The following is a 24,898-nucleotide window of genomic DNA, read 5'->3' on the forward strand; positions in this document are numbered from 1 at the left end:
CAGGAAGTTCTGCCCTCCTGTGACCTACAGGAGAAGTATGGCCAAAATAGCTTTGGCCATACTTCTCTTTTAAGCAGTACCCTAAAAAGTTCTGTGCCTACAGCCTCATAGCTGTATATTTGCAGCAGATCTAAGGTTTTGCTGTCTGACTACTCGCTTTTAGGAGATGGTCAGTGCTATTGGGTGATGTCACCACTGTGCTGCTCACTGTACTCTTTGCTGGAGATCCTGAGATGAGGAAGCAACGCTCTACCTCTAACAAATATAGCCTTCCTATAAACAGACAGAACAAGGCGTAAGCCATTTATGGGGCTGGGTCTCCTGTTCTCATCTTCCTTTTTATGTCATCGAGAGCCATCTGTCCCCTAATCAGTCAGGCCCCTGATGACACACTGCCAGGTCTACCTTTCTCTGACGGCTGTATGGAACCTGAACTATGGCTTCATAGCAGAGGAGACTTCATCCCAATCTAACTGAAAATGGGAGTGGGGTGGCGTGCAAAAAATATTTAAAAAATCATATTTTTGGCCTTTTTTTTTTTTTTTTTTTTTTTTTTTTTTTTTTTTTTTTATTCTGGGGGGTGGAGGCGAGTAGTGCATTGACACCTTTTGCATCTAATGAGTGAAGGTCTCCTTTGAAAGACACCTCTCATAAGAGAAATACAGTATGTTGGTTGCCATTGCTGGTTCCCTCCTTTAAAATCCTTTTATTTTTTATTCTGGGGGGTGGAGGCGAGTAGTGCACTGACACCTTTTGCATCTAATGAGTGAAGATCTGCTGTAAAGGACACCTCTCATAAGAGAGATGCAGTATGTGGGTTGCCATTGTTCTATTCCTCCTTTAAAATGCTAGTTGCCTGGTTGTCCTTGGTTTCTCTACTTTCTGACTCACTGACCCAAAACAAGCACCCATCCATTGAAGTTCTGCACTTCTTGTTTCTGGTTAATGATTCAAAAAACAGTGTATATAAAGTATCCGCATGACAGTCAACTAGCGTTTTCATAAGGATGTCAGAAAGTTTAGCATTTTCACATCTTTATTTTATGTCTTAGCAAATAATCATTTGGTGTACCATCTGTTTTTCAGCACACCACCTGCCTGTGCAACGCGGTCATAAGTCTGCTGAAAGTTCCCCTTTCTTTTCAGAGATATTTCTTCCAGAAGCTGCAATCTACAAGCATCAAAGTAAGTACAATAGTGAGTGTGCGGTCTGCTGCAGAGCCATGTGTAGAAAAAGCAGCTCAGGGAACTTCTATATATATGTTAATGCATTGAAGTAGGCTGCATATTTTACAGGAGAGCTATAAAAGCAATTCTTGCAGCAATAGGCCCCTCCTTTTTCTGGAAATGGAAAGCGCTTCTTTTGATCAGAAACTCCTCAGATCCATCTCTGAATAGAGAGAGAAAAGTGTGTGTTGATTATATCTGTAAGACGTGCCTGGTTTATTTAATAGCGACATTAAATCAGCAAATGCATTCTATTTTTTGGGGGGTTTTTTTCCCACTTGCCAGTGCAGACTGTATTAGCTTCTGTTGCCTGGAAATCCATACGTCATATGACAGGAGAAACATCTAAATTGTTGGCGGTATTTTTAATGTAAATCTGTCAGTGATCAAACTGACATCAGGGTTAAATTCACAGTCATTTCTTACATCTGCAATTTAGTTTAATTCTGAACTAGCTTTTATTTTGACCTGGGGAGTCTCTAGATCTCAGACCTATACTTTAATAGGGCCTTGAGTTGAATCCGAGTCAAGCCCCACCTCCCGCCAATCTAATAATGTGAGTCTTGAGTGGCAGCGGGTGAGGGTATTTGTTCTGAGCTGATAGAAGTCAGGACCCTAAGATCAGTGTGAGAGTAAAGCCAGCCTTGGACGAACCGTCTTTGGCTGGCTTTACTCCCAAATTAATCATAGGGTCCTGAATATTGGCTGGTCCCCGCTGAACCATTCAGCAGGGAGTGGCCAAAATTCAAACCATGTATGGGCAGGCTGATTGTATCCAAGTTGATCAATCAACTTGGATACAACCTGCTCGGTTTTTTCATTTGATTATTGCCAGTAGCTATAGCCACTAGCAATAATCACTCCTGGGCAGGATGCTTTCTCCTGCCTCCCTGCCAGGAGAGCACGATGGCTATTCAGGAGGAATTCCCCCATCAACATTGACTGTGTTGATGGCGGAATCAAGCGGTTTTCTAGGTTGCAGGAAAAAAAAAATCACTCCATCAATGGCTGGCTTAAGATCTAGGGCAGGGGTCTCAAAGTACCAGCCTGCAGGCCATTTGCGGCCCGCGGACCGGTTACAAATGGCCTGCAGGCAGGGCCATCCTGGGCGGGTGGCAGCGGCTGGGAGCTTTCTCTCTCTGATCCTCCCTCCGCTGCTGCAGCCCAGCGCGCACAACACAGGAGAGGAGAGCAGAACGAAGGGAGGATCCGCCCATCGCCCCGCCCACCTGTTCTGTTGAGAAATGCCCCCATCGAATAGTGCCCGGGCTAAAGGCGCATGTGCCGTACGTAACATCACAACAGCTGATTTTACCATCAGATGTTGAGAAGGCGCAGGCGCACAATAGCCAACAGAATTTTTTTTTTCTGTCAGATTGTGCTCCGCACTCACCTGCGCTCCCATGGCGAGTTCATGTCCATAGTGGGTGGATTTCTACACTTTGTGGGTGGATTTATGGGCACTTGGGGGTGAAATTACATGGCCAGTGCTGCAAAACTTTGTGATGGGCGGATTTCTACATTTCTTGTGGGCGGATTTATGGGCACTTTGGGGCAGAATTAGATGGCCAGTGCTGCAAAAAAATAAAACTTTGTGATATTCCGCCCCAAAGTACCCATAAATCCGACCACAAGAAATGTAAAAATCCACCCATCAGAAAGTTTTAATTTTTTGCAGCACTGGCCATCTAATTCCGCCCCCAAGTGCCCATAAATCCGCTGACAACGTGTAGAAATCCGCCCATCATGGACATGAACTCACCACGGGAGTGCGGGCCACTATCTGACAAAAAAAAATTGTTGGCTATTGTGCGCCTGCGCCGTCTCGCCTACACAACAGCTGATGGTAAAATCAGCTGTTGTGATGTTACGTATTGCGCATGCGCCCTTCAGCCTGGGCACTATTCGATGGGGGGCATTTCTCGACAGAACACCTGGACGAACTGCGCATGCGCCGTACGTAATATCACAACAACTAAAGACATTTTTCAGTCATATTGTGCCGAGGTATGTTCATGTAGGTGAGGGGTGGAATTTTACATGAAGGGGGCGGATGTTTTCATTGATGGCCACTGCTGCAAAGATGGGGGAAGAATTTTAAACGTTTAGCTAGCTAAATAGGCCTTCCAGGAAGAATAGCAGATAAAGATTTGTTTAGCAGATTTGTTTGGGCATCGTTAAAATTTCTGCCCCCATCTTTGCAGCACTGGCCATCATTGAAAACATCCGCGCCCTTCATGTTAAATTCCGCCCCTCACCTACATGAACGTGCCTTGGCAGCGCGAGGCACAATCTGACTGAAAAATGTCTTCAGTCGGCTATTGTGGACAGGCGCCGTCTCGCCGACACAATAGCTGATCATAAAATCAGCTGTTGTGCTATTACGTACAGCGCATGCGCAGTTTGTCCCGGGCACTATTCGATAGCGGGCACTTCAACAGAACACTGGCCCCGGATCCAGGGTCCTGCTGCCACCTCGGTGCGGAAGATTGTGGCGTTCTCAGGGTGCCCTGCCACTAGGCCTGTGATGAAACCAGGACCTGACAGGAGGAGAGGACTCGGGAGGAAGAAGATCAGGCCATCAGCTGACTGCTCAGCCTCTGTGTATTGGCTCACTTACCTCTCCTTGTGGCAAAGTCCTTAGTTGTGTGACTGGGGTTAAAATTTGTGAAGAGGGGGTATTTGTGGAGTGTGTGTTTTGGGGGGTGGTATTTGTGGAGTGTAAGGGGGGATTTTTTGTGAAGTGGGGGGGGGGTTATTTGTGGAGTGTAGTGGGTAATGCTGGGGTTTAATATTGCATCCGCTGACACCAGTGCTGTGGGTTAATATTGCGCCTACTGACACCAGTGCTGGGGGTTAATATTACGTCCGCTGACACCAGTGCTGGGGTTAATATTGCGTCCACTGACACCAATGCTGGGGGAAAGCACAGTTTGCATGCGGCCCCCATTGGATGTGAAAATTTGTCCTGTGGCCCCCAGGTAATTTGAGTTTGAGACCCCTAAACTAGGGGGCTTCCAAAGCCACAGACAGCTAGATGGACACTAATATTGTTTTATTAACTTTGATTACCTTTACCTGCCCAGATCACCAGAAGTAATACTGGTATAATAAGCCAAGTTCTTAGATTATATTAAAGCAGATGTAAACCTTAAAGTATTACTAAAGGCAAAACTTTTTTTTATCGTACATCATGGAACACAGAGCAGCCATAGTATTTACTATGTGGGTTATACGCCACCTATAGGTGAATGGACACTGGCACACCCAAAGACAGGAAGTCCCCCTCTATATAACCCCTCCCATACAGGAAGTACCTCTGTTTTTTTTCGCCAGTGTCTTCAAGGTGATAGTCACGGATTACATGTGCTCTTGGAGCATTCTTGGAAGTCTGGACGGTTCTATTAGGAATCGTGGACTTCAGTCGGATCCATTCGAAAAAAGCTGTCAGCCAAAAATGGATGGTACCCAAGCTTCATGGGAAGGAGAGAAGATTCCTCAAGGTTTTTGCCTGTAATGCAGCCTTACGGCGCTGGACAATGCATAATAGAACCCTTTACAGTGTTCTGACCAAGGTGCTTTCCTGAAGGGTGCTATACAGGTCCAGGGGAGTGGACCCAACATTTAGGGGGACCCAGTCTCTGAAGGTCTTTTTATGACAAAGCTCGCCGTGATGGGTGAAGATTGGACTCCTGTTATGTTCAGAGTCCTGCAGCAGGAATGCTAAGTCTGCATTTATTTTCAGTTACTCTTTTAAAAAAAAAAAAATAGAGCGTTCTGACTGTTCTCTCGGTGGCCACTAAGAGCAGTGTGCTGTTTAATCATGCACTCTTGTACTCTATGTACTCTTACTCTTACTCATGTGGGCTGCTGTTTCTCCTCCAGCCACTAGAGGGCGCAGGCTTGCTCAGTATTGCCTATTTTTATATAGTCAGGAAGTGAAAGGGCAGCCATGCCATGTGGCAACAGGTTTAGTTGGCCTCTGGAGACATAGCAGCAGCCTAAGGATACTAACAAAGTGTGAGTACTTGCTATGGGAGAACTGTTTGAAGACAGGTCATGATTATATGCTGCATTTTTACTGCTTATCCAGGAGTACTGTACAACTGTAAGTTAAAACACCCCTGGATGGTTAGCAGTTCACTTTAAAGTGTTGGCTGCTCTATAAGCAGGTGCAGCATAGTATACATGCTTGCAATCTTGTTGCTTAAATGCATGTTTAACCACTTCCATACCAAGCCTATTCTGGCACTTCTCTCCTACATGTAAAAATCATATTTTTTTTGCTAGAAAATTACTCAGAACCCCCAAACATTATGTAAGTTTTTTTAGCAGACACCCTAGGGCAGGGATATGCAATTAGCAGGACCTCCAGCTGTTGCAGAACTACAAGTCCCATGAGGCATAGAAAGACTCTTGACAGCCACAAGCATGACACCCAGAAGCAGAGGCATGATGGGACTTGTAGTTTTGTAACAGCTGGAGGTCCACTAATTGCATATCCCTGCCCTAGGGAATAAAATGGTGGTCATTGCACGGTATTATCTCGCACGGTATTTGTGCAATAATTTTTCAAATGCCTTTTTTTTTGGGAAAAAAAAGGTTTCTTGAACTAAAAAATAACAAAACAGTAAAGTTAGCCCAATTTTTTTTTGTATAATGTGAAAGCAATGTTATGCCGAGTAAATAGATACCTAACATGTCACGCTTTAAAATTGTGCACACTCATGGAATGGCGCCAAACTTCAGTACTTAAAAATCTCCATAGGCGACGCTTTGAAAATTTTTACAGGTTACAAGTTTACAGTTACAGAGGAGGTCTAGGGCTAGAATTGTTGCACGCGGCGATACCTCACATGTGTGGTTTGAATGGCGTTTACATATGTGGGCGGGACTTGCTTGTGCGTTCACTTCTGAGCGCAAGCTACCGGAGACGGGGGCGTTTTAAATTTATTTTTATTTTTTTTTTACACTTTTTTTTTTACATCTTTATTTTTTTTATCACTTTTATTCCTATTACAAGGAATGTAAACATCCCTTGTAATAGAAATCTATTGTGACAGGTCCTCTTTATGGAGAGATGCAGTGTCAATAATACCCCCACATCTCTCCTCCAGGCTGGAAAGCATGAGATTAAGCAAAAAAATTCATCAATCTCATGCTGATAGCCACGATCGCGGCTTTATCTACATCTGAGCCTTCGACTGTCATAGAGATGACTGGTCACCAGAAAATCTCTATCGTCGTCATCCGGTGCTGGCCAATTCTTTCTCCGGGCCCCCGATGGCACGGGAGAGCCCGAAGAAGCACCGAATGGCGGCGGGATCTTAAGATCTCAAGCGGCTGAACATCCTTCTGTTTTCAGATAGGCTAGACTGTTCAATGATGACCTCTCTGCAAGAGGTAGATTTCGGAGTCCATGATCATCAATAAACCCTCATCTTCATGTGGCGGTTTGTTTCCAGGCTCATCAAAGATTTCTGTAATTGCAGTGGAAAGCCTTTTTTATTTTTTGTGAATCTTCCCTTTGGGTTGGCCACAGCTCCGGGGGGGTCTCAAAGCATCTAGCCCCAGTGCTGGGCTTGCTGGAGACACCTCAATAATCTTTGCTCAAGAAGCAGTCAATTCCAGGGGTTCCTTCAATATATTATCTCTCGCCTTGACTATTGCAACTCCCTTCTCATTGGCCTACCGCTCCATAGGCTATCCCCTCTTCAGTCTATCATGAATGCTGCTGCCAGACTTATCCACCTTACCAACCGCTCAGTGTCTGCCAACCCTCTACTTCAATCCCTACACTGGCTCCCAATCACCCAGCGAATTAAATTCAAAATTCTAACCACAACATACAAAGCCATTCACAACTCTGCCCCAAGCTACATCACTAATCTTGTCTCCAAATATCACCCAAATCGTCCTCTCCGCTCTTCTCAAGACCTCCTGCTTTCAAGCTCTCTCATCTCCTCCTCCCATGCTCGTCTCCAGGATTTCTCCAGAGCCTCTCCCATCCTCTGGAACTCGCTACCTCCATCTATCCGGCTAGCCCCTACTCTTGCTACCTTCAGGCAATCCCTGAAAACTCATCTCTTCAGGAAAGCCTATCACGTCTCCAACTAATCTCCTACCACTTCCACCAGCTCATTCCCCACAGTTACAACCTTTTGTACCACCTGCCCCACCCTATTAGATTGTAAGCTCTTCTGAGCAGGGCCCTCTTAATCCTATTGTATTGTATTATATTATAACTGTATTGTCTCCCTTTTATATTGTAAAGCGCTGCGTAAACTGTTGGCGCTATATAAATCCTGAATAATAATAATAATATATTTCCACAGGAGGAAGCTGTGTTTAGGCAAAACACGTTCTCTACTTACAGCCCTACTCCAGGTCTTGGTAGAGGTTCATTCTCTGACTGGAACTTGAGGATCCAGGCATTGCATTGCCGGAAGTCTCTATTTCCAGGGTGTTACAGAGCAAAAATTGGTGCTTGATATTCTTCCTTTTCAGGAATTTGGAAAATAACCACTGATGCCAGTCTATCTAAGTTGACTTGAGGTTGGCTACAGTTCAGTGGGCTTGCCTTGCTATGGATTATAGGACAAACCTGTTGTAGGTCCAATCTATAAATGCCTCTGCGGGTATGTATATCTATCTATCTATCTATCTATCTATCTATCTATCTATCTATCTATCTATCTATCTAATCAACCACCAGGCCAGCACCGGAAGTCATGCAACCCAGAGAGGTGTACCACATTCTGTCTGGGACAGTACAAAAGCTATCTCCAGCAGGACCTGATGGTCTCGAGTCCTGTATCTCAGCACTATTGAGCCCCTGGAAACCAGCTTCAGGGATCTTCAATTACAGGACTTGAAAATATATTTTTTGCCTGGCGTAAAGCCAGGAAGTGGCACCCGCAGAAATATGTGGGTGGGAGATTTTCTTTTTCCATTTTTTTCCAGGGGCCGTGTTTCTCACACCTTGTTTCATACCTCATACAGCATGTAACTTTGATAGTCCTGCCTGTCAAAGCCATTCTTGGGACTTGAATTGATCTTGTCTGTCCTTACAGAGGCCACTTTTTGAACCAATCCGGGGATTCTGTTGGCCTTTTTATCTCAGAAAGTGGCTTCTTTGGTTGCTATCACTTCACGAAGTGGCGTGTCAGTAGAGGTGGCTCTTTCATGCAAGGAGCCATTCTTTGGTCTCGCATCACAAGGTGATGTTGCGTCCTCATCGATTTTTTTTTTTTGCTTGAAGTGGTTTCTAGTTTTTCACTTGAATCAGGACAGTGTTTTATTTTTCTCCTACATCCACAATCGGCAGGAGAAAGATCGCTACCTACTCTAGAGGTAGTTCAGACGCTCAGGCTCTACTTGAGTTGTCGTCATAAGTCAGGAATCCTGGTTGTGCTGCCAGAAAAGCCCAGGAAGGGGCAGGCGGCATCCAGGTCGAATATTTAGCAGTGGATCTGCAAGGTTATCAATAATGTCTATGGTTTAAATGGCAAAAAAATCATTTTTTTTTCTGGGGAGAGATTCTCTACCAGGTGTGGGAGTATCTTGGACCATCCATCATCGGATGTCAGTGGCCCAGGTGTACAAGACCACTATTTGGTCTTTTTGTTTATACATCTACAGGGTTTTAACCATGTCGATGTCAGTCAAGTAGAAAATACTGCCTTTGGCCTCAGCATAGTACAAATAGCGGAGTAGGTCTTTGGTGGCAGTTTCTATAATAGTGTCTCCCTCCCCTCAGGGGCATTGCTTTGGGACATCCCACATAGTAATTACTGTGGCTGCTCTGTGTCTCGTGATGTACGATAAAGAAAATAGGATTTTTAATACAGCTTACCTGTAAAATCCTTTTCTTGGAGTACATCACAGGACACAGAGGTCCCTCCCTTCTTGCTGTGATATACATTGCTTTGCTACAAAACTGAGGTACTTCCTGTATGGGAGGAGTTATATAGAGGGGGACTTCCTGTCTTTGGGTGTGCCAGTATCCATTCACCTATAGGTGGCAGATAACCCACATAGTAATTACTATGGCTGCTCTGTGTCCCGTGATGTACTCCAAGAAAAGGATTTTACAGGTAAGCTGTATTAAAAATCCTATTTTTTAGTTTTGGTAGAATTGAAGGGATTAGAACACTTGTCAGTTATTATTGCTGTCTGTGCCCCAGTTGGGGAGATTCGCCCTCTCTATTTGCCCTGTTTACCATTGTCATTGAGAGTGAAAGTAAAAGAAAATCCCAAATTTGGGTTGTCCCCAGAAAAGTAATAGAGGAGAAATCTTCCAGTGGGGACACTAGTTCTGGCGAGCTGGGGGTCCCCAAGGAATTCCTTTTATTTGCAGGGATTTCCTCTCACTGTTTGGCTATGGGGCAGTAAATGAAGGGAAATCTCCGCAATGGGACAAAGATGGTGAAAAAAAAAATTTGACAGGGGTTATAACCCTCCCTTACTCTATCCAATATCAGTGGGTAGAGGTGTGGTCTATGAAGAGAACCTATTGCAATGCCCTAAATTGGGTAAAGTAACCGATCCTGTTTACAATTTCTGTCCATACAAGAAATCTTGAGATTATGTTAGAATTTGTGCTAATATTAATCTGTTAAGTAATTACTCTGCATTTTAATGATTTGTAAGGGTAACTGCACTGTAGGTTTGTAATAGATTCTCTTAGCAGAGGGAAAGTTGGGGATGGGCTGGTCTGCTGTTAGATGAAAGTGTAATGATTACATTTGAACCCCAACATACAGCAGCATTACAATACATGAGTACATGGAAAAAGTACAAACAAAAATCAGTTAAGACTAAATAACATTTAACTTTTTAGATTTCTTGCTGAACTGTGTGTTGCCTGGATTCCCGTTTTATACATCACGGCAGTATTTTTTTTTTTTTTTTTTTTTTTTTTTGCTTTTTTATGTTGTCTGTGAGGTGGTTCATTGGATCTCCTCTTCGGGTCGATACTACCTAATGCCACGTACACACGATAGGATTTTCCGACGGAAAATGTTCTATGGGAGCTTGTTGTTGGAAATTCCGACCATGTGTAAGCTCCATCGTACATTTTCCATCGGAATTTCCGTCACACAAAATTTGAGAGTTGGTTCTCAAATTTTCCGACAACAAAATCCGTTGTTGTAAATTCCGATCGTGTGTACACAATTCTGACGCACAAAGTTCCACGCATGCTCAGAATCAAGCAGAAGAGCCGCACTGGCTATTGACCTTCATTTTTCTCAGCTCGTCGTACGTGTTGTACATCACCGCGTTCTTGACGTTCGGAATTTCCAACAACATTTGTGTGACCGTGTGTATGCAAGACAAGTTTGAGCCAACATCCGTCGGAAAAAAAACGTGGATTTTGTTGTCGGAAAATACTATCGTTTGTACAGGGCATAAGCCTGTGCTCTCATTAAGTGAGGACATGAAAGCAGTTTCCTAGCTGGTCATCTCTTTTCATCAGCTGAACTTGCTGCGTTTGAAGTTAAAATCTCCTGACACCTCGAATACATGGCCACCAGCTAGTTCCCCAGCCATGACAGGCCTCAGGAATTATCTGTCAGATCACATAGAAAATGACCTGTTCAACTCTGCCCTTCACTCTGGCTATATATTTTATATACGCAGAAAAAAAGAGTGTGTATATGTGTTTTATATATATATATATATATATATATATATATATATATATATATATATATATATATATATATATATATATATATATATATAAATGTGTATTAATGTGCATAACGAAGCCAAGGAAAGATGGAAAAATCTCCAAATGGCATCAAATTACAGATTAGACATTCTTATAATATGTAAAAAAAAGTTAGATTTTATTTCCATTATTTACACTTTCAAAATTACAGAAAACAAAAAAATGGCGTCTGCAAAAGTTTGGGCACCCTGCAGAACTTATAGCATGCACTGCCCCCTTTGCAAAGCTGAGACCTGCCAGTGTCATGGATTGTTCTCAATCATCGTCTGGGAAGACCAGGTGATATCAATCTCAAAGGTTTTAAATGGCCAGACTCATCTGACCTTGCCCCAACAATCAGCACCATGGGTTCTTCTAAGCAGTTGTCTAGAAAACTGAAACTGAAAATAGTTGACGCTCACAAAGCTGGAGAAGGCTATAAGAAGATAGAAAAGCGTTTTCAGATGTCAATATCCTCTGTTCGGAATGTAATTAAGAAACGGCAGTCATCAGGAACAGTGGAAGTTAAAGCAAGATCTGGAAGACCAAGAAAAATATCAGACAGAACAGCAGGATATCAGACAATCCTGCTTCCTATCAGAAGCAGGATTGTGAGAAAAGCAATTCAAAACCCACGTTTGACTGCACGATCCCTCCAGAAAGATCTGGCAGACACTGGAGTTGTGGTACTCTATTCCACTATAAAGAGATACTTGTACAAATATGGTCTTCATGGAAGAGTCATCAGAAGAAAACCTCTTCTACGTCCTCACCACAAAAATCAGCATTTGAACTTTGCAAATGAAAATATAGACAAGCCTGGGGCATTTTGGAAACAAGTTCTGTGGACCGATGAGGTTAAAATAGAACTTTTTGGCTGGAATGAGCAAAGGGACGTTTGGAGAAGAAAGGGCACAGAATTTAATAAAAAGAACCTCTGTCCAACTGTTAAGCATGGGGGTGGATCAGTCATGCTTTGGGGTTGTATTGCAGCCAGTGGCACAGGGAATATTTCACGAGTAGAAGGAAAAATGGATTCAATAAAATTTCAGCAAATTTTGGATGGTAACTTGATGCCATCTGTGAAAAAGCTGAAGTTAAAGAGAGGATGGCTTCTACAAATGGATAATGATCCTAAACACACCTCAAAATCCACGGGGGATTACACCAAGAGGCGTAAACTGAAGGTTTTGCAATGGCCTTCCCAATCTCCTGACCTCAACATTATTGAAAATCTATGGATAGACCTTAAAAGAGCAGTGCGTGACAGACAGCCCAGAATTCTCAAAGAACTGGAAGACTTTTGTAAGGAAGAATGGGCAAAGATACCTCAAACAAGAATTGAAAGACTCTTGGCTGGCTACAAAAAGCTTTTACAAGCTGTGATACTTGCCAAAGGGGGCAGTACAAGATATTAACTCTGCAGGGTGCCCAAACTTTTGCAGACGCCATTTTTTTGTTTTCTGTCATTTGGAAGTGTAAATGATGAAAATAAAATCTAACTTTTTTGACATATTATAAGAATGTCTAATCTGTAATTTGATGCCATTTGGAGATTTTTCCATCTTTCCTTGGCTTCGTTATGCACATTAATACACATTTTTACCTTGGGTGCCCAAACTTTCGATCCCCACTATATATATATATATATATATATATATATATATATATATATATATATATATATATATATATATATATATTATAAAGAAGAATTTTACAAAAGTTCTGGTACATAAAACTATTTTGAAGGAAATGTATAGGGTTTTGTATATATTTTCTTTATGAAGTACAGGGCTAAATGTTCTTTTCAGCCACAATAAAATTCTGCGTATGAATACTTGTATAGAGCATTTTTTGTACAAAGTTTAGAAGAATTTTTTTTTCTGCCAGTAAGCTCCAATCAGAACTGCAAACCAAAAGGTTTTTTTTATTCCTGCCTCTAACGTTGAGTTTATAATATGCCTGTAATCATCCTAATGTTAGGTTCCCGCATCACATCTCCCCTGCAGGCAGTTCACACTGCCCTCTGCGAACCGCTGCGGGTGTCAATACAAAGTTAATGACATGGATCGGTCCACAGATCGCAGTGCGAACTGTGAATTCGGACAGGAATCGGATCGCATGGGTGTGAACACCCATGCGATCTGATTTCAGTGTGGGGGGAAAAAACGCTCCTGCGCCTTTTTTTTTGTACGAATACAATGCGAGTTCAGCCATACAACTGTATGGATGAATTCGTATTGCACAAGCATTGCATGAGATCAGCATAGCAATACGGTGCGAATCACATGCGAGGTCTGTGTTCCCATATGTGTGAACCCAGGCTTAGGGAGTATCTCGCCAAAAATTAACTTTTTGTTACAGAGAATGCTTAAAGTCCAACTTGTATCTTAGTGCCAACTTAAGGGAAAATCAGCGAGCCAATTACACAAGCAGCAAATGATGGTGTGTCCTGATATTGTCCGTTTTTCTGCACATTACCACAATGCACAGGTCTGAAAAGAGCCTCAACAGTTTGTCTCTACGTATTACTGGGCTGCAATTCCATTTTAAGATGCAATAATGTTGTTGAAGGTGTGGCTAGATCCCAAATTGCCAATACAGGGAAGAGCAGAGGAAGCAGGCACCACCTATGACCTTTGCTCATAATCTGTCCCATTGGTATCTATGCTGCAGCGATAAACATAGGGCTGTAGTGTTTAGGGTTTCTTTTTTTTTTTTTTTTTTTTTAAACACCAAGGTGCGCAGGGTTGCTGCCCCCCTAATCCATGTGCCCGGCCCCTAATCTACATGCAGGGCGCAGGACGCATGGATTCCAATGGTTTTTTTTAGGGCTGCTACTGATTAAAATTTTCGTGTTCGATTAATTGATTTTTTTTTTTTTAATCGATTAATCAACTAATTTCGATTCAATTATAACGCACATACAGATCCAACTACTTTTAGCTGATCTCCTTGCATTGCAACTCTGCATTAGTCAGTGGTAAATGTGGTATACACTATATACAATCACCCAACACTAGTTAGTTTCCACAATCCATGACTTACCTTCACAGTTCAAACAAATACGTTTTAATTTACCATCACTGTCCAGGCTGTCCGGTGACGTCGACGTCACCGGACTCCTCCCCCCTTCCCTTCGTTAGCAGACGGAAGCACTTGGGGAAAGGGGAGGAGTCCGGTGACGTCGATGTCTGTGACATCACCGAATCTCCGTCGGAACTCCCTGAATACCCGGAACCCGGCGGAGAGGTGAGTACCGATCAAAAGAATTTTGATTGATCAAAAAAATTAACGATGAGGAATTAATCGTTAATTTCCGCAGCCCTAGGTTTTTTTGTTGGTTTTTTTGTTTGTTTTTTTTGTTTTTTTAGAGGCACATGATTAGAGGGTGAGCTCGGGGAGCAGAGCACTGCTCCCTGGGCCCACCCAGTTGTGTGACAATAGCGAATTAATATTCGCTATTGTCTTCCTGATTCCTCCCGGCCAATCAGGAAGCAGGCCCTGAGACCCGATTGGCCGAGAGGAGAAGCGCTCGTATTGGAGGAGAAGAGTTAGAGGAGGAGATACCGGGTGAAGCCACCACCTGCTGCCCGGAGGAAGCGCTGCCTGCGACCTAGATGGGGTAAGTGTGGGGCTGGTGACCCACCGACGGAGGGGGGTGGGGTGGATTTTTTGCCGCCACTCCCCATAAATATAGCACCAGCCGCCACTGACCTGGTATATATGCCTGGAACAAAATACAGGGATATAACAAAATATAATGGTGGTTTTAATAAGCATATGAATTACCCACTTTATTTTCTCTTCACATAACATAAGAGGATTCAAGCAGATGGTTTCTTTCAAATATGCTGCTCATGCAAAAAACAAGAGACTGTGGAAAACAAAATGTTCTGGACAGTACTGTGTGCTACAGAGACCAACTCCTAAACCTTACCTAAACGCTCTTAGATATTTTTTTTTTTTTTTAAATCCCATTCCAACAATCTGAAAATGTAACTGAAAGACAGGTAGAAACACCATAGGTAAAGTGGACCTGTACTCCATTTTAAACTTCAAGGTGTATTTCTTGGCAAAAAAAAAAAAATAAGTACATCTCTGGAATACATGCATGAATCCCCCTATTGCCTCTGTATAAACACCACTGCAAATATAGAAAAATATCTGATGCTGCCAGAAATCCAGTGAGTTTCTAACTTCCTGTAGGGCAGAGGTCCCCAACCCCCGGGCTGCGGACTGGTGCCAATCCATGGCCTGTTGGGGGACCAAGCCACACAGCAAGGGGTGGGTGGTGAATGAGGCTCTATCTTCATTGGCAGCCACTCTCATTGCCGCCTGAGCTCCGCATCTTGTAAGAGGTGGGGGCCTGCTGTGGGCTACGCATGCAGGGGATCCAAGTCCTTGTGTGGGTTTAGTGCACTGCACTGAATCCCTCCCGCCACCAGAAGGCGCCTGCTCCCCTTTCTCTCAGCAATATCACTCCCCACCTATCACTCCGTGTGTATGTAAAATATACACTCACCGGGCCACTTTATTAGGTACACCTTGCTAGTACCTGGTTGGACCCCCTTTTTTTTTTTTTTGTTTAATATCTTTTTATTGATGACAGGAAGTCCAGTGCACAGAAATAGGTGCCCATCACATGCTTGGGCATAATAAACATACATAAAATGTTATACATTCCATCTTATACTGGGGTACAATGTAAGGGTATGCACGCAGGGCATGAGCACTCACAAAAGACCTAAACCATAACATTTGAAACAGAACCTGATCCTGACATATTTTTCACTTATATAAACATCTAGACATTACAAGTAAAAGAGGGAGATAGAGAAGAGAAGAAAAGAACAGGGATAGGGCAGGAGGGAATGGGGGGGTGAGAATGGGAGAGGGATGGGAGGGGTGCCCACCTCAGCCAGGGCATTGCATTTTAATATACAGGCACTTTACGTGTTCGAAGCCATAATTTCCGCGTACGCCGCGGAGTACTTGAAGGCGAACCACTGGGACCATATTTTCCTCCCTAAGTCTGATTTGTTTCTGAGGGAGAAGGTTAAGTCCTCCATATAGTACGTGTAGTCTACCTCACATAACCATTGGCGCAGGGAAGGTATTTTTGGAGTTTTCCAGAACCTAGGTATGAGGGTTTTGGCAGCGTTTAATAAATGTGGTGTGATGGATTTTTTATATGGTCCCATTGGCTCGTCTGTACAATGCAGTAATACCTGCCAGGGGTCATTAGGAACCTCCGAGCCCTGGATTTCTTTTATCCAATGGAGGATGGTAAGCCAAAAGGGTCTAATAAGTGGGCAGGACCACCAGATATGAGCATGCGTTCCTCTCTCTCCACATCCCCTCCAACAGAGGGGTGAGACCTGAGGAAATAGCTTGTTGAGTACAGCAGGAGTGTAGTGCCACCTGGTCAAAAGTTTATAATTAACTTCGGCTGATTTCGAGGATATAGATGATGCGTGAGAGAGTTGAAGAATAGTAGACTTCTGGGTTTCCGTAAGGGTCTTAAGGAGATCCTTCTCCCAGTTGCGAAGGAAGCTAGGATATCCTGCGGTGCTCAATGATCTTAGTGATTTATAAAAATAGGATAGGGGTTTCTCCACTGGGTGGTCATCAACAAAGGCTGCTTCTATCACCGTTAGGTTAGATACATTGCGCAATGGCTTAGGAAGGGTTTTAATGAAATCAGATAATTGCAAATATCTCCATAGGTCCATAAGCGGTGGGTTCGGAACCGTTGTGAGCATGGACATAGGTAAAACGTCAGAGTCTTTGGTGACTTGATGTAGCAATACTGAGTCCCCAAGATTCCAGGAGTGTAATCTGGGATCAATGTTACCGGGGGGAAATACATGTGACCAGTTATTGGCATGAGGGGGGAGTTGCATTGCCAAGCGTGCCTTTTACAAAGTAAGTCCCAGACCCGTAGGGTATAACACGTGAGAGGGGATGTTCCCCCAGCTAAGTGCCTGGTTTTCTTCGGGATCCAGATTAATGGGTAGAGGTCAGTGCCCCCCAATGCCACCTCCAGTGATACCCAGAGTTTTGAATCTTTATGATCTTTCCAATCTGAGATTCTGGATAAAATGGTTGCCAAGAAATATTGTTTGATGTCCGGGAGGGCCAGACCTCCCTCCGCCTTTGATCTAGTAAGAAGCGATCTGGTCAACCTGGGACGACGTCCACCCCAGACATATCTGCAAATCATAGTTGTTATGCGTTTAAAGTACTCAGCTGGAATTTGAAACGGTATCATTTGGAACAGGAAGAGCAGCCTGGGCAGTACGTTCATCTTAACCACTCCTATCCTCCCCAGCCACGGATGTGCAAGTTGAGACAATTTTTGGAGATCAGATTTGATCGAGTTTAATAGAGGCATAAAATTGGTTTGGAATAAAGAGGACAGTGTGGGAGTAAGGAATATACCTAGATATTTCATGGCTTTTTTTTGCCAACTAAAAGGGAAAGATTCTTGTAGGTGAGTGGCGGTTTCTTTGGGGACTGAAATATTTAGGATTTCAGATTTTGTCATGTTAATTTTAAAGTTTGAGATTTGGTTAAAGGTCGAAAAGGCCTGCATTAAGTTGGGAAGAGTAATTCTAGGCTGTTGAATGTAAAACAAAATATCGTCCGCATATGCGGCATACTTATGTTCAAAAGAGCCCACAGTAATGCCGTGAATGTTTGGGTTGTGTCTTATAGTTGATAGGAAGGGTTCTAACGAGAGGGCGAATAAAATCGGTGAAAGGGGGCATCCCTGACGAGTACCGTTATGTAGAACGAAGGGGTCACTAAGAGTGCCGTTAATTCTGATTTGGGCTGTAGGATAATTATAGAGGGCTGCTATTTGGTTCAGGAAAGAGGGGCTCAGCCCCAGGTGAGCCAGGGTTGCCATTAGGAACTCCCAGTCTACCCGGTCAAACGCCTTCTCGGCATCCGTTGACAGCAGCAGGGTGGACTGGGAGGACCCACGCACGTGCGCGATCAGGGAGAGGGTACGCAGAGAGTTATCGCGTGCCTCTCTACCAGGAATGAAGCCCGTTTGTTCATTCGAAACCCATTTTGGGACTAAGGGTAGAAGTCTATTAGCTATTAGTTTTGCGTATAATTTAGCGTCAATATTCAAAAGGGAGATGGGGCGATAACTACCACAACAACTCGGGTCCTTTCCTACTTTGGGGATAATTGTGATGTGTGCATGTAGGGTTTCTGGTCTAATGGGGTCTCCGGAGGGAATTGAGTTAGCATAGTTAGCAAGTCTTGGGAGCAGAATGTCCGCAAAAGAGCGATAATAGGAGACCGTAAGCCCATCCGGGCCCGGAGCCTTGCCCGATGCCATGGCCTTGAGAGCTCTACGTAGCTCTTCAGAGGTGAATTCACCGTCTAGGGTTGACAACAGATCATCTGCTAATCTTGGGAGTTTAGCTTTTGCAAGGTAGTCTTGTATAGCATGTTTGCGGGTAGCTTGGTCGGGTATATTGTGTTGCACGTGGTATAATTGTTGATAAAACATTCTAAACTCGGCCGCTATAGCAGGGGTGTGGTGAACTAGCTCGTCAGTTCTAGATTTAATTTTAGCAATGAAAGTTGCAGCTTTTTTTTGTTGCAGAGAGCGAGCCAGCAATCTACCAGGTCTATTGCCCCATTCGTATGAACGTTGGGCTATAATGCGAAATTGCTGTTTTTGTTCGATATGAAAGAGATTTTTCAGATCTTCTCTCTTTTTGGTTAGGGCCTCAAACACCTGTTTTGCTAGGCCCGCTCTGTGCTGTCGTTCAAGGGCGCCTATATCTCTGAGGAGTTCTGCTTGCTGTGTTGTTTTCTCTTTTTTTTTCCTAGCCCCTAGTTCAATGAATTTTCCACGTATGAAGGCCTTATGGGCCTCCCAAAGTACTCCCGGGGAGATCTCCGGGCAGGCGTTATCCCTGAAGTATTGTACCAGTTCCTTGGAAATAGCGGTAGTGTCTATGTCTTCCATGAGTAAGTGGTCGTTTAGTTTCCAATTAACAATCTTAGTTGGGATAGATGGGATTTTTATCTGAAGGATAATTGGTGCGTGATCTGATAATGTGGAGGTTTCTATCTTTGAGCCAATGATAAGGGGGAGATGAAAGTGATCAATAAAGAGGTAATCGATGCGCGAGTATGAGTGATGTAAGTGTGAAAAATGGGTGTAGTCTCTCGCCTTAGGATTGAGGATTCTCCAGACATCGATTAACTGGGCGTCATGCAGACGTTTGCGTATGAGTGTTAATCGTCTGTGTGTGATACAGGATGTGCGTGTGGATGTGTCAATAGGTGGCTCCAAGGGGGCATTAAAGTCTCCTGATAGAAAGACACACCCCTGGGCAAAATCCGTCAATTTAGTAAGGGTGGCGGTCAAAAAGCCAGTTTGGTCTCGGTTGGGAGCGTATAGTGTGGCGATAGTGCATAACATACTACCCAGCTTGCCCCTAAGAAATAGAAATCGCCCCGAAGGGTCGCTTACCATAGTTTCGAACGAGAACGAGGTACCCTTGCGAAAGCCAATGGCCACACCTTTGGACTTGTGAATATCAGAAAGGCTGTAGTACCATGTGGGGTACATTGGGGAAAAGAGTTTCACTGTTGTTGTGTGTGTCAGATGGGTCTCCTGCAGGCAAACAATGTCAGCCCGCAGGCGATCCAGCTCTCTAAATAAATTGTGACGCTTACCTGGAGCGTACAGTCCTCGGACGTTGAGTGAAAGTATGTTGAGCTTAGCCATTGACTCCGTCAGGGGGAACCCGCTCCATCCATTCCAAAAGCCCATTGAATCTGAGGTGGACACCAATAAGAAGGTTAGGGATGGGGTAGGGTGGGGTAGGGGAAAACCAGGAGAGGAAGGAGAAGAGGATAAACAGGGAGAAAGAAGATAAGAAAGAAGAAGGTAGATTACCAAATTGCATCGTCACAGTCACCACCCATTCTGTACTTAGGCGGCAATCAGCACGCATAACACTGCAGTGCATAATGGGGATAAATCGCGAGCCCCGCACACCCGGGGCCCCAACCCCAACCCCAAGGGGGACGGGCCCACGAGTGCACGGGACCCCCCGACATCCCCGAGGGGACGGGTCCGCCGCTCGGAACGACAAACAGAGGGCGCTCAATGTGGCGCATCTGTCCGTCCCAGAGCTCCGGAGCCGGCACAAACAAAATGTTATAACGCCACACCCAAGAGGCATTTGCCCAACACATCAAATTCAAATTTAACCTTATAAAACATTAAACCAAGTAACTCCGGTAGGGTTACTGTCCCGGTAGCCTTTAGCTATGTTTCTCTAAACCAGGTGTCCAAAGAAGAGAGCGAAAGAGATAACAACAAATAAGAAAGAACAAGATCCGTTATATCAGATCAAATATCTTAATACTTGCGGCCACCACTGAGGACACAATGTTGCTGGCCATAGCCAGGGTCCTTTTGCTTTCGAATAGGAGTCACCCAACTTGTGGAGGAGGAGATCCAGAAGAGCCTGATCTGCGCTTGTGATCTACTTTCTGCCACCGTGGTTCTGCAGAGGGGGTAGGGGATGGGATGAGATCTTGCCATCCTGGGAGTTCTGGTATAGGTATATTGAGATCTGTGCAGAACTTTTCCAGGCCCTCTGGGAAGCGAAGTGTCACTGTTTTGCCCTCCTTGTGCGCGATGAGTGACGCAGGGAACCCCCAGCGATAGTTAATCGATGCTGCACGGAGCTGTTCAGTTAAGGGACGCAGAGCCCTGCGTCGGTCCAGCGTTTCCCTGGCTAGGTCTGGGAAGAATAAGAGGGAGGCCCCGTCAAAGTCCAGAGGTGATTTTTCTCGGGCCTTCTTCATGATTATTTCTTTCTCTTCGAAATAATGCAGCCTGCATATCACGTCCCGTGGGACTTCCGATGACAAGTTGCGGGGGCGGAGGGCCCTGTGAGCTCGGTCTATTTTCAGAGGAAAGTCCGCGGGCTGACCGAGCAGGCCGTTAAATATACCTCGCAGTGAAGGGAGGAGGTCGTCATCTCTCGTTGCCTCTGGCAACCCTCTTATCCTGATGTTATTCCGCCTATTGCGGTTCTCCTGGTCCTCGATCTTGTAGAGGGCCATTCTATGCGCAATAGAGAGGGTGCGGGTGGTGTTCTGCAAGGCCCTAATGGCGGTCGCGTGGCGATCCAACCGTAGCTCGGTCTCCTCCACCCGCTCCAACACGTGCGAAAGATCCGATCTCACCGCGGAGAGCTCCTTTTTGATCGAGCGCTCCAGCCCTGCGAACAAGGAGGCCAGCTCTGTCTTGGTGGGGAGATCACTCACGAGCGCCGCAACTCCAGAGTACTTGGAGGCGCCCTCCTCTCCTTCTGAGCAGGCCGAAGTTGCTGGGGAGTGTCTCCCGGGCTCAGATCTGTGGCGGGAGGTGGAGCACGCACCGCGAGGAGAGCGGCCTAGCTCATCCATATCAAGAGCGTCCTCTGGATCGGTGGCCAGGTATCGTTTTATGGATCCCGAAGGGGTTCCTTTTTTAGGTAGGGACTTGCCCGATCTCTTCCGCATGTTGTGGAGGTTCGAGCCGGGCAAAAATCTTGGGTTAAGCCGATGAATAGTAGTGTCAGCGCCGGAGCTCGAGGAAGACACGTCTTTACCGCTGCATGCCGAAACCACGCCCCGTGGGTTGGACCCCCTTTTGACTTCAAAACTGCTTAATTCTTCGTGGCATAGATTCAACAAGGTGTTGGAAACATTTATCAGAGATTTTGGTCCATATTGACATGATAGCATCACACAGTTGCTGCAGATTTGTCGGCTGCACATCCATGATGCGAATATCCCGTTCCACCACATCCCAAAGGTGCTCTAGTAGACTGAGACCTGGTCACTTTGGAGGCCCTTGGAGTACTGTGACCTCATTGTCATGTTCAAGAAACCAGTGGTGAGATGATTTGATCTTTGTGACATGGTGCATTATCCTGCTGAGGGAAGACATCAGAAGATGGGTACACTGGAGTCATAAAGGATGGACATGGTCAGCAAAAATACTCAGGTGTTTAATCAAAGCTCAGTTGGTACTAAGGAGGCAAAAGTGTGCCAAGAAAATATCCCCCACATCATTACACCACCACCAGCCTGAACCGTTGATACAAGGCAGGATGGATCGATAATTTCATGTTGTTTACGCCAAATTCTGACCCCACCATCTGGATGTCACACCGAAAATCGACTTATCAGACCAGGCAACGTTTTTCCAATCTTCTATTGTCCAATTTTGGTGGGCCTGTGCGAATTGTAGCCTCAGTTTCCTGTTCTTAGCTGACAGGAGTGGGACAGTCCTACTCCCCATCCCCAGTCCCCATTGCCATCGGTTTAGACATTAATGGCTGTGTGTTGAGTTATTTTGAGGGGACAGAACATTTACACTGTTATACAAGCTGTACACTCACTACTTTACATTGTAGCAAAGTGTCATTTCTTCAGTGTTGTCACATGAAAAGATATCATAAAATATTTACAAAAATGTGAGGGGTGTATTTACTTTTGTGAGATACTGTGTATTCATTTTTTGCCAGGGTTACCTGAGACCGGAAAGTTATTTCAAGGGTTCCTCTGTGTCGAGAGAGACTGCTCTAACTGCTGCTTTGTCATGACAGCTCGCTCTTTTGAAAAACAACAGACTTACTGGCTGGATCACCAGCTGAAAATAAAAGCCTAAAAAAGAAAATGAATGCAGCCTGTACAATAGTTTTGCACAAAACAGCCCGAACCTCCTCTTCTGAGGTCCCCCTTGCTCTGTCCGCTCCTCATATCTGTCACCATAGCAAGCACTTATGGGCTCGCTCCCATGCCGGTCTGTGTGTGTGTCCATAGACGCAGTGTGGCTCGGCCCACTCCCTCCTCACTGGGTTTGATTGACAGCAGTAGGAGCCAATGGCACCCACTGCTGCCTGTGTGCCTGTGAGGAGAGAGAAAGCGAGCTTGGATTGAAAGAAGAACCAGATAAGTATTGAAGGGGAGGGGGGTGGTTTGGGGGAGAAGAAACTGGAAGATTTTTTTTTTTTTTTCCCTTGAGCCTTTTGAACCACTAGAAGAATTTGGATACTGGTATAGAGAGGGAGGTAAGTGGAGAGTCTACTTAACAATTAGGAACAGGTCAGTGGTTGGTGGCACTTAAAGTGTTTCTAAACCCAGGACCCTGCAGTCACTATATCTGGTCTCATCAGCAGTACAGTATATAGCAGTCTTCTGACTTTTATCAGAGTCCAGTTAAAGCTTGTAGGAGTGGTGATTCTACTCTGACTGTCCTATGAGGCTGCATGACCCCTAACCCTCTGTCTGGACAGTACTAATTGGCCATGTGCTGATCACATGCACACTTCCAAGAAAGAAAAAAAAAAAACTCTAGCAATACAAACCAAACTGAGCATGTGCAGAGTGACTCCAAAGGCTCTGTCATATTAGTAGATGGATTGGGGACTGTGGAAGAAGGGGAGGATCAGAGAAGACAGGATCAAACAGTCTTTTTACACAATGCTGAGGATTACCCCTTAGGTTCCACTGTAAGTATTACTGCATATACAGACTGATTTTACTGTTGTGGGTTTAGTAACAAAGTTTAGAGATCCATTTTATTCAAAAAAATTTCAGTTCCAAATGCCCTGCACAAAGAAGTTCTGTAGCAGACTGCTAGTGCCAAAAGATAACATACCACCGGGCTTTAAAGAGAAGGATGAAAACTTAATGTACATTTATGAAGCCTGCTAGTTTTTGCTGTAAACTTGACATGACATATTATCTCTTTTTGGTTTAGCTCGCCTTGTCTCCATCACCTCGCAACCCCACAGAGCCAATAGCTGTACAGAGCAACCAGCAGATGGCGCTCAAGGTTGAAGGCGTGGTACAGCATGGATCCAAACCTGGTCTATTCCGGAAGATTCAGTCTGTCTGCCTCAATGTCTCTTCTACACTGCAGAGTAAACCAGGCCAGGACTATAAGGTAAACGTCTTGTCTGCCAACACTGCAATACAGATGTATTCTTTTTTTTGCCTTAAAAAAAAAAATAAAAAAATTTTTATTTAGTTTTGTACAAACAAAAGTACAAAGGCACACAGCATAGCAAACTGAATAAAAATGACAAAAAAAAAAGAATTACAAAGAAACAGGAGTCCAGCAATACATCACTGCCGTCTAGAGCTAAAATAAATGTTTTTTCAGATGTCTCACAGTATACAACATATAGTTCAGTACAGCAAGGTGCACTTGGGGCGTCAAACCAATCCCATTAGCTCACAGCTCCATGACATGACATAAGGTTATAGCTGTTTAATCTAAAGGGATAGTGGCTTGTGTGTTTAACCAGGGAGACCAAACCTTTTCAAATTTCTTAGGGCAGCCACGGGCCTCATATGTTAACTTATGCATTGGGATAGCCTGATCGACACGTCCAAGCCAATAGGTCAAATGTGGGGGCAGCAAGTGACTTCCATAATTTTTTTTAGCTTAAAAAAACAATTGAGCAATACAAAAACTAGCCATGGATGGTTTGAATCTCGGCCATTAGCAGGGACAGGCTGAGATTCGAATCATGTATGGGCAGGCTGATTGTACCCAAGTTGATCCATCGATCGACTTGGGTACAACCAGTATGTCAGATTTTTTAAAATGCGATTATTGCCAGTTGGCTATAGCCACATTACTCATTTGCTGTTTCATATTTTCAGGATACTAATTCTTTGGATTTGTAGATTCTCTTTCTAGTGAACTCATTTAAGGCAGTGCAGTCAGCATACTGTCAGAAACCATGAACCAGACCGAGACAGAAGTACAGTAAAATCACACTTGTTTATTAATACAAATAAAAAGGTAAATAGAGTAAGCGTAGTCAAAGCATAGCAAGAGTCCAGTAACCGCATCAGGTAGACAGCCAAGCCAGAGTTCAGTAACCAGATCGGGTAATC

At 44.4% G+C, this 24,898-nt stretch overlaps 1 protein-coding gene across 1 annotated transcript in view; it reads left to right on the plus strand.

The window, feature by feature from the left end:
* INTS7 (integrator complex subunit 7) overlaps window positions 1-24,898 on the plus strand; it is a 133,566-nt gene that overhangs the window by 85,521 nt on the left and 23,147 nt on the right. The window contains exons 18-19 of the mRNA XM_073628411.1: window positions 1,087-1,185; window positions 23,751-23,936. Coding sequence (XP_073484512.1) covers window positions 1,087-1,185; window positions 23,751-23,936 — 285 coding nt within the window. The remainder of the gene's footprint in view (window positions 1-1,086; window positions 1,186-23,750; window positions 23,937-24,898) is intronic.

Source organism: Aquarana catesbeiana, linkage group LG04 (genome assembly GCF_042186555.1).
Source record: "Aquarana catesbeiana isolate 2022-GZ linkage group LG04, ASM4218655v1, whole genome shotgun sequence".
NCBI classification, from domain to species: domain Eukaryota; kingdom Metazoa; phylum Chordata; class Amphibia; order Anura; family Ranidae; genus Aquarana; species Aquarana catesbeiana.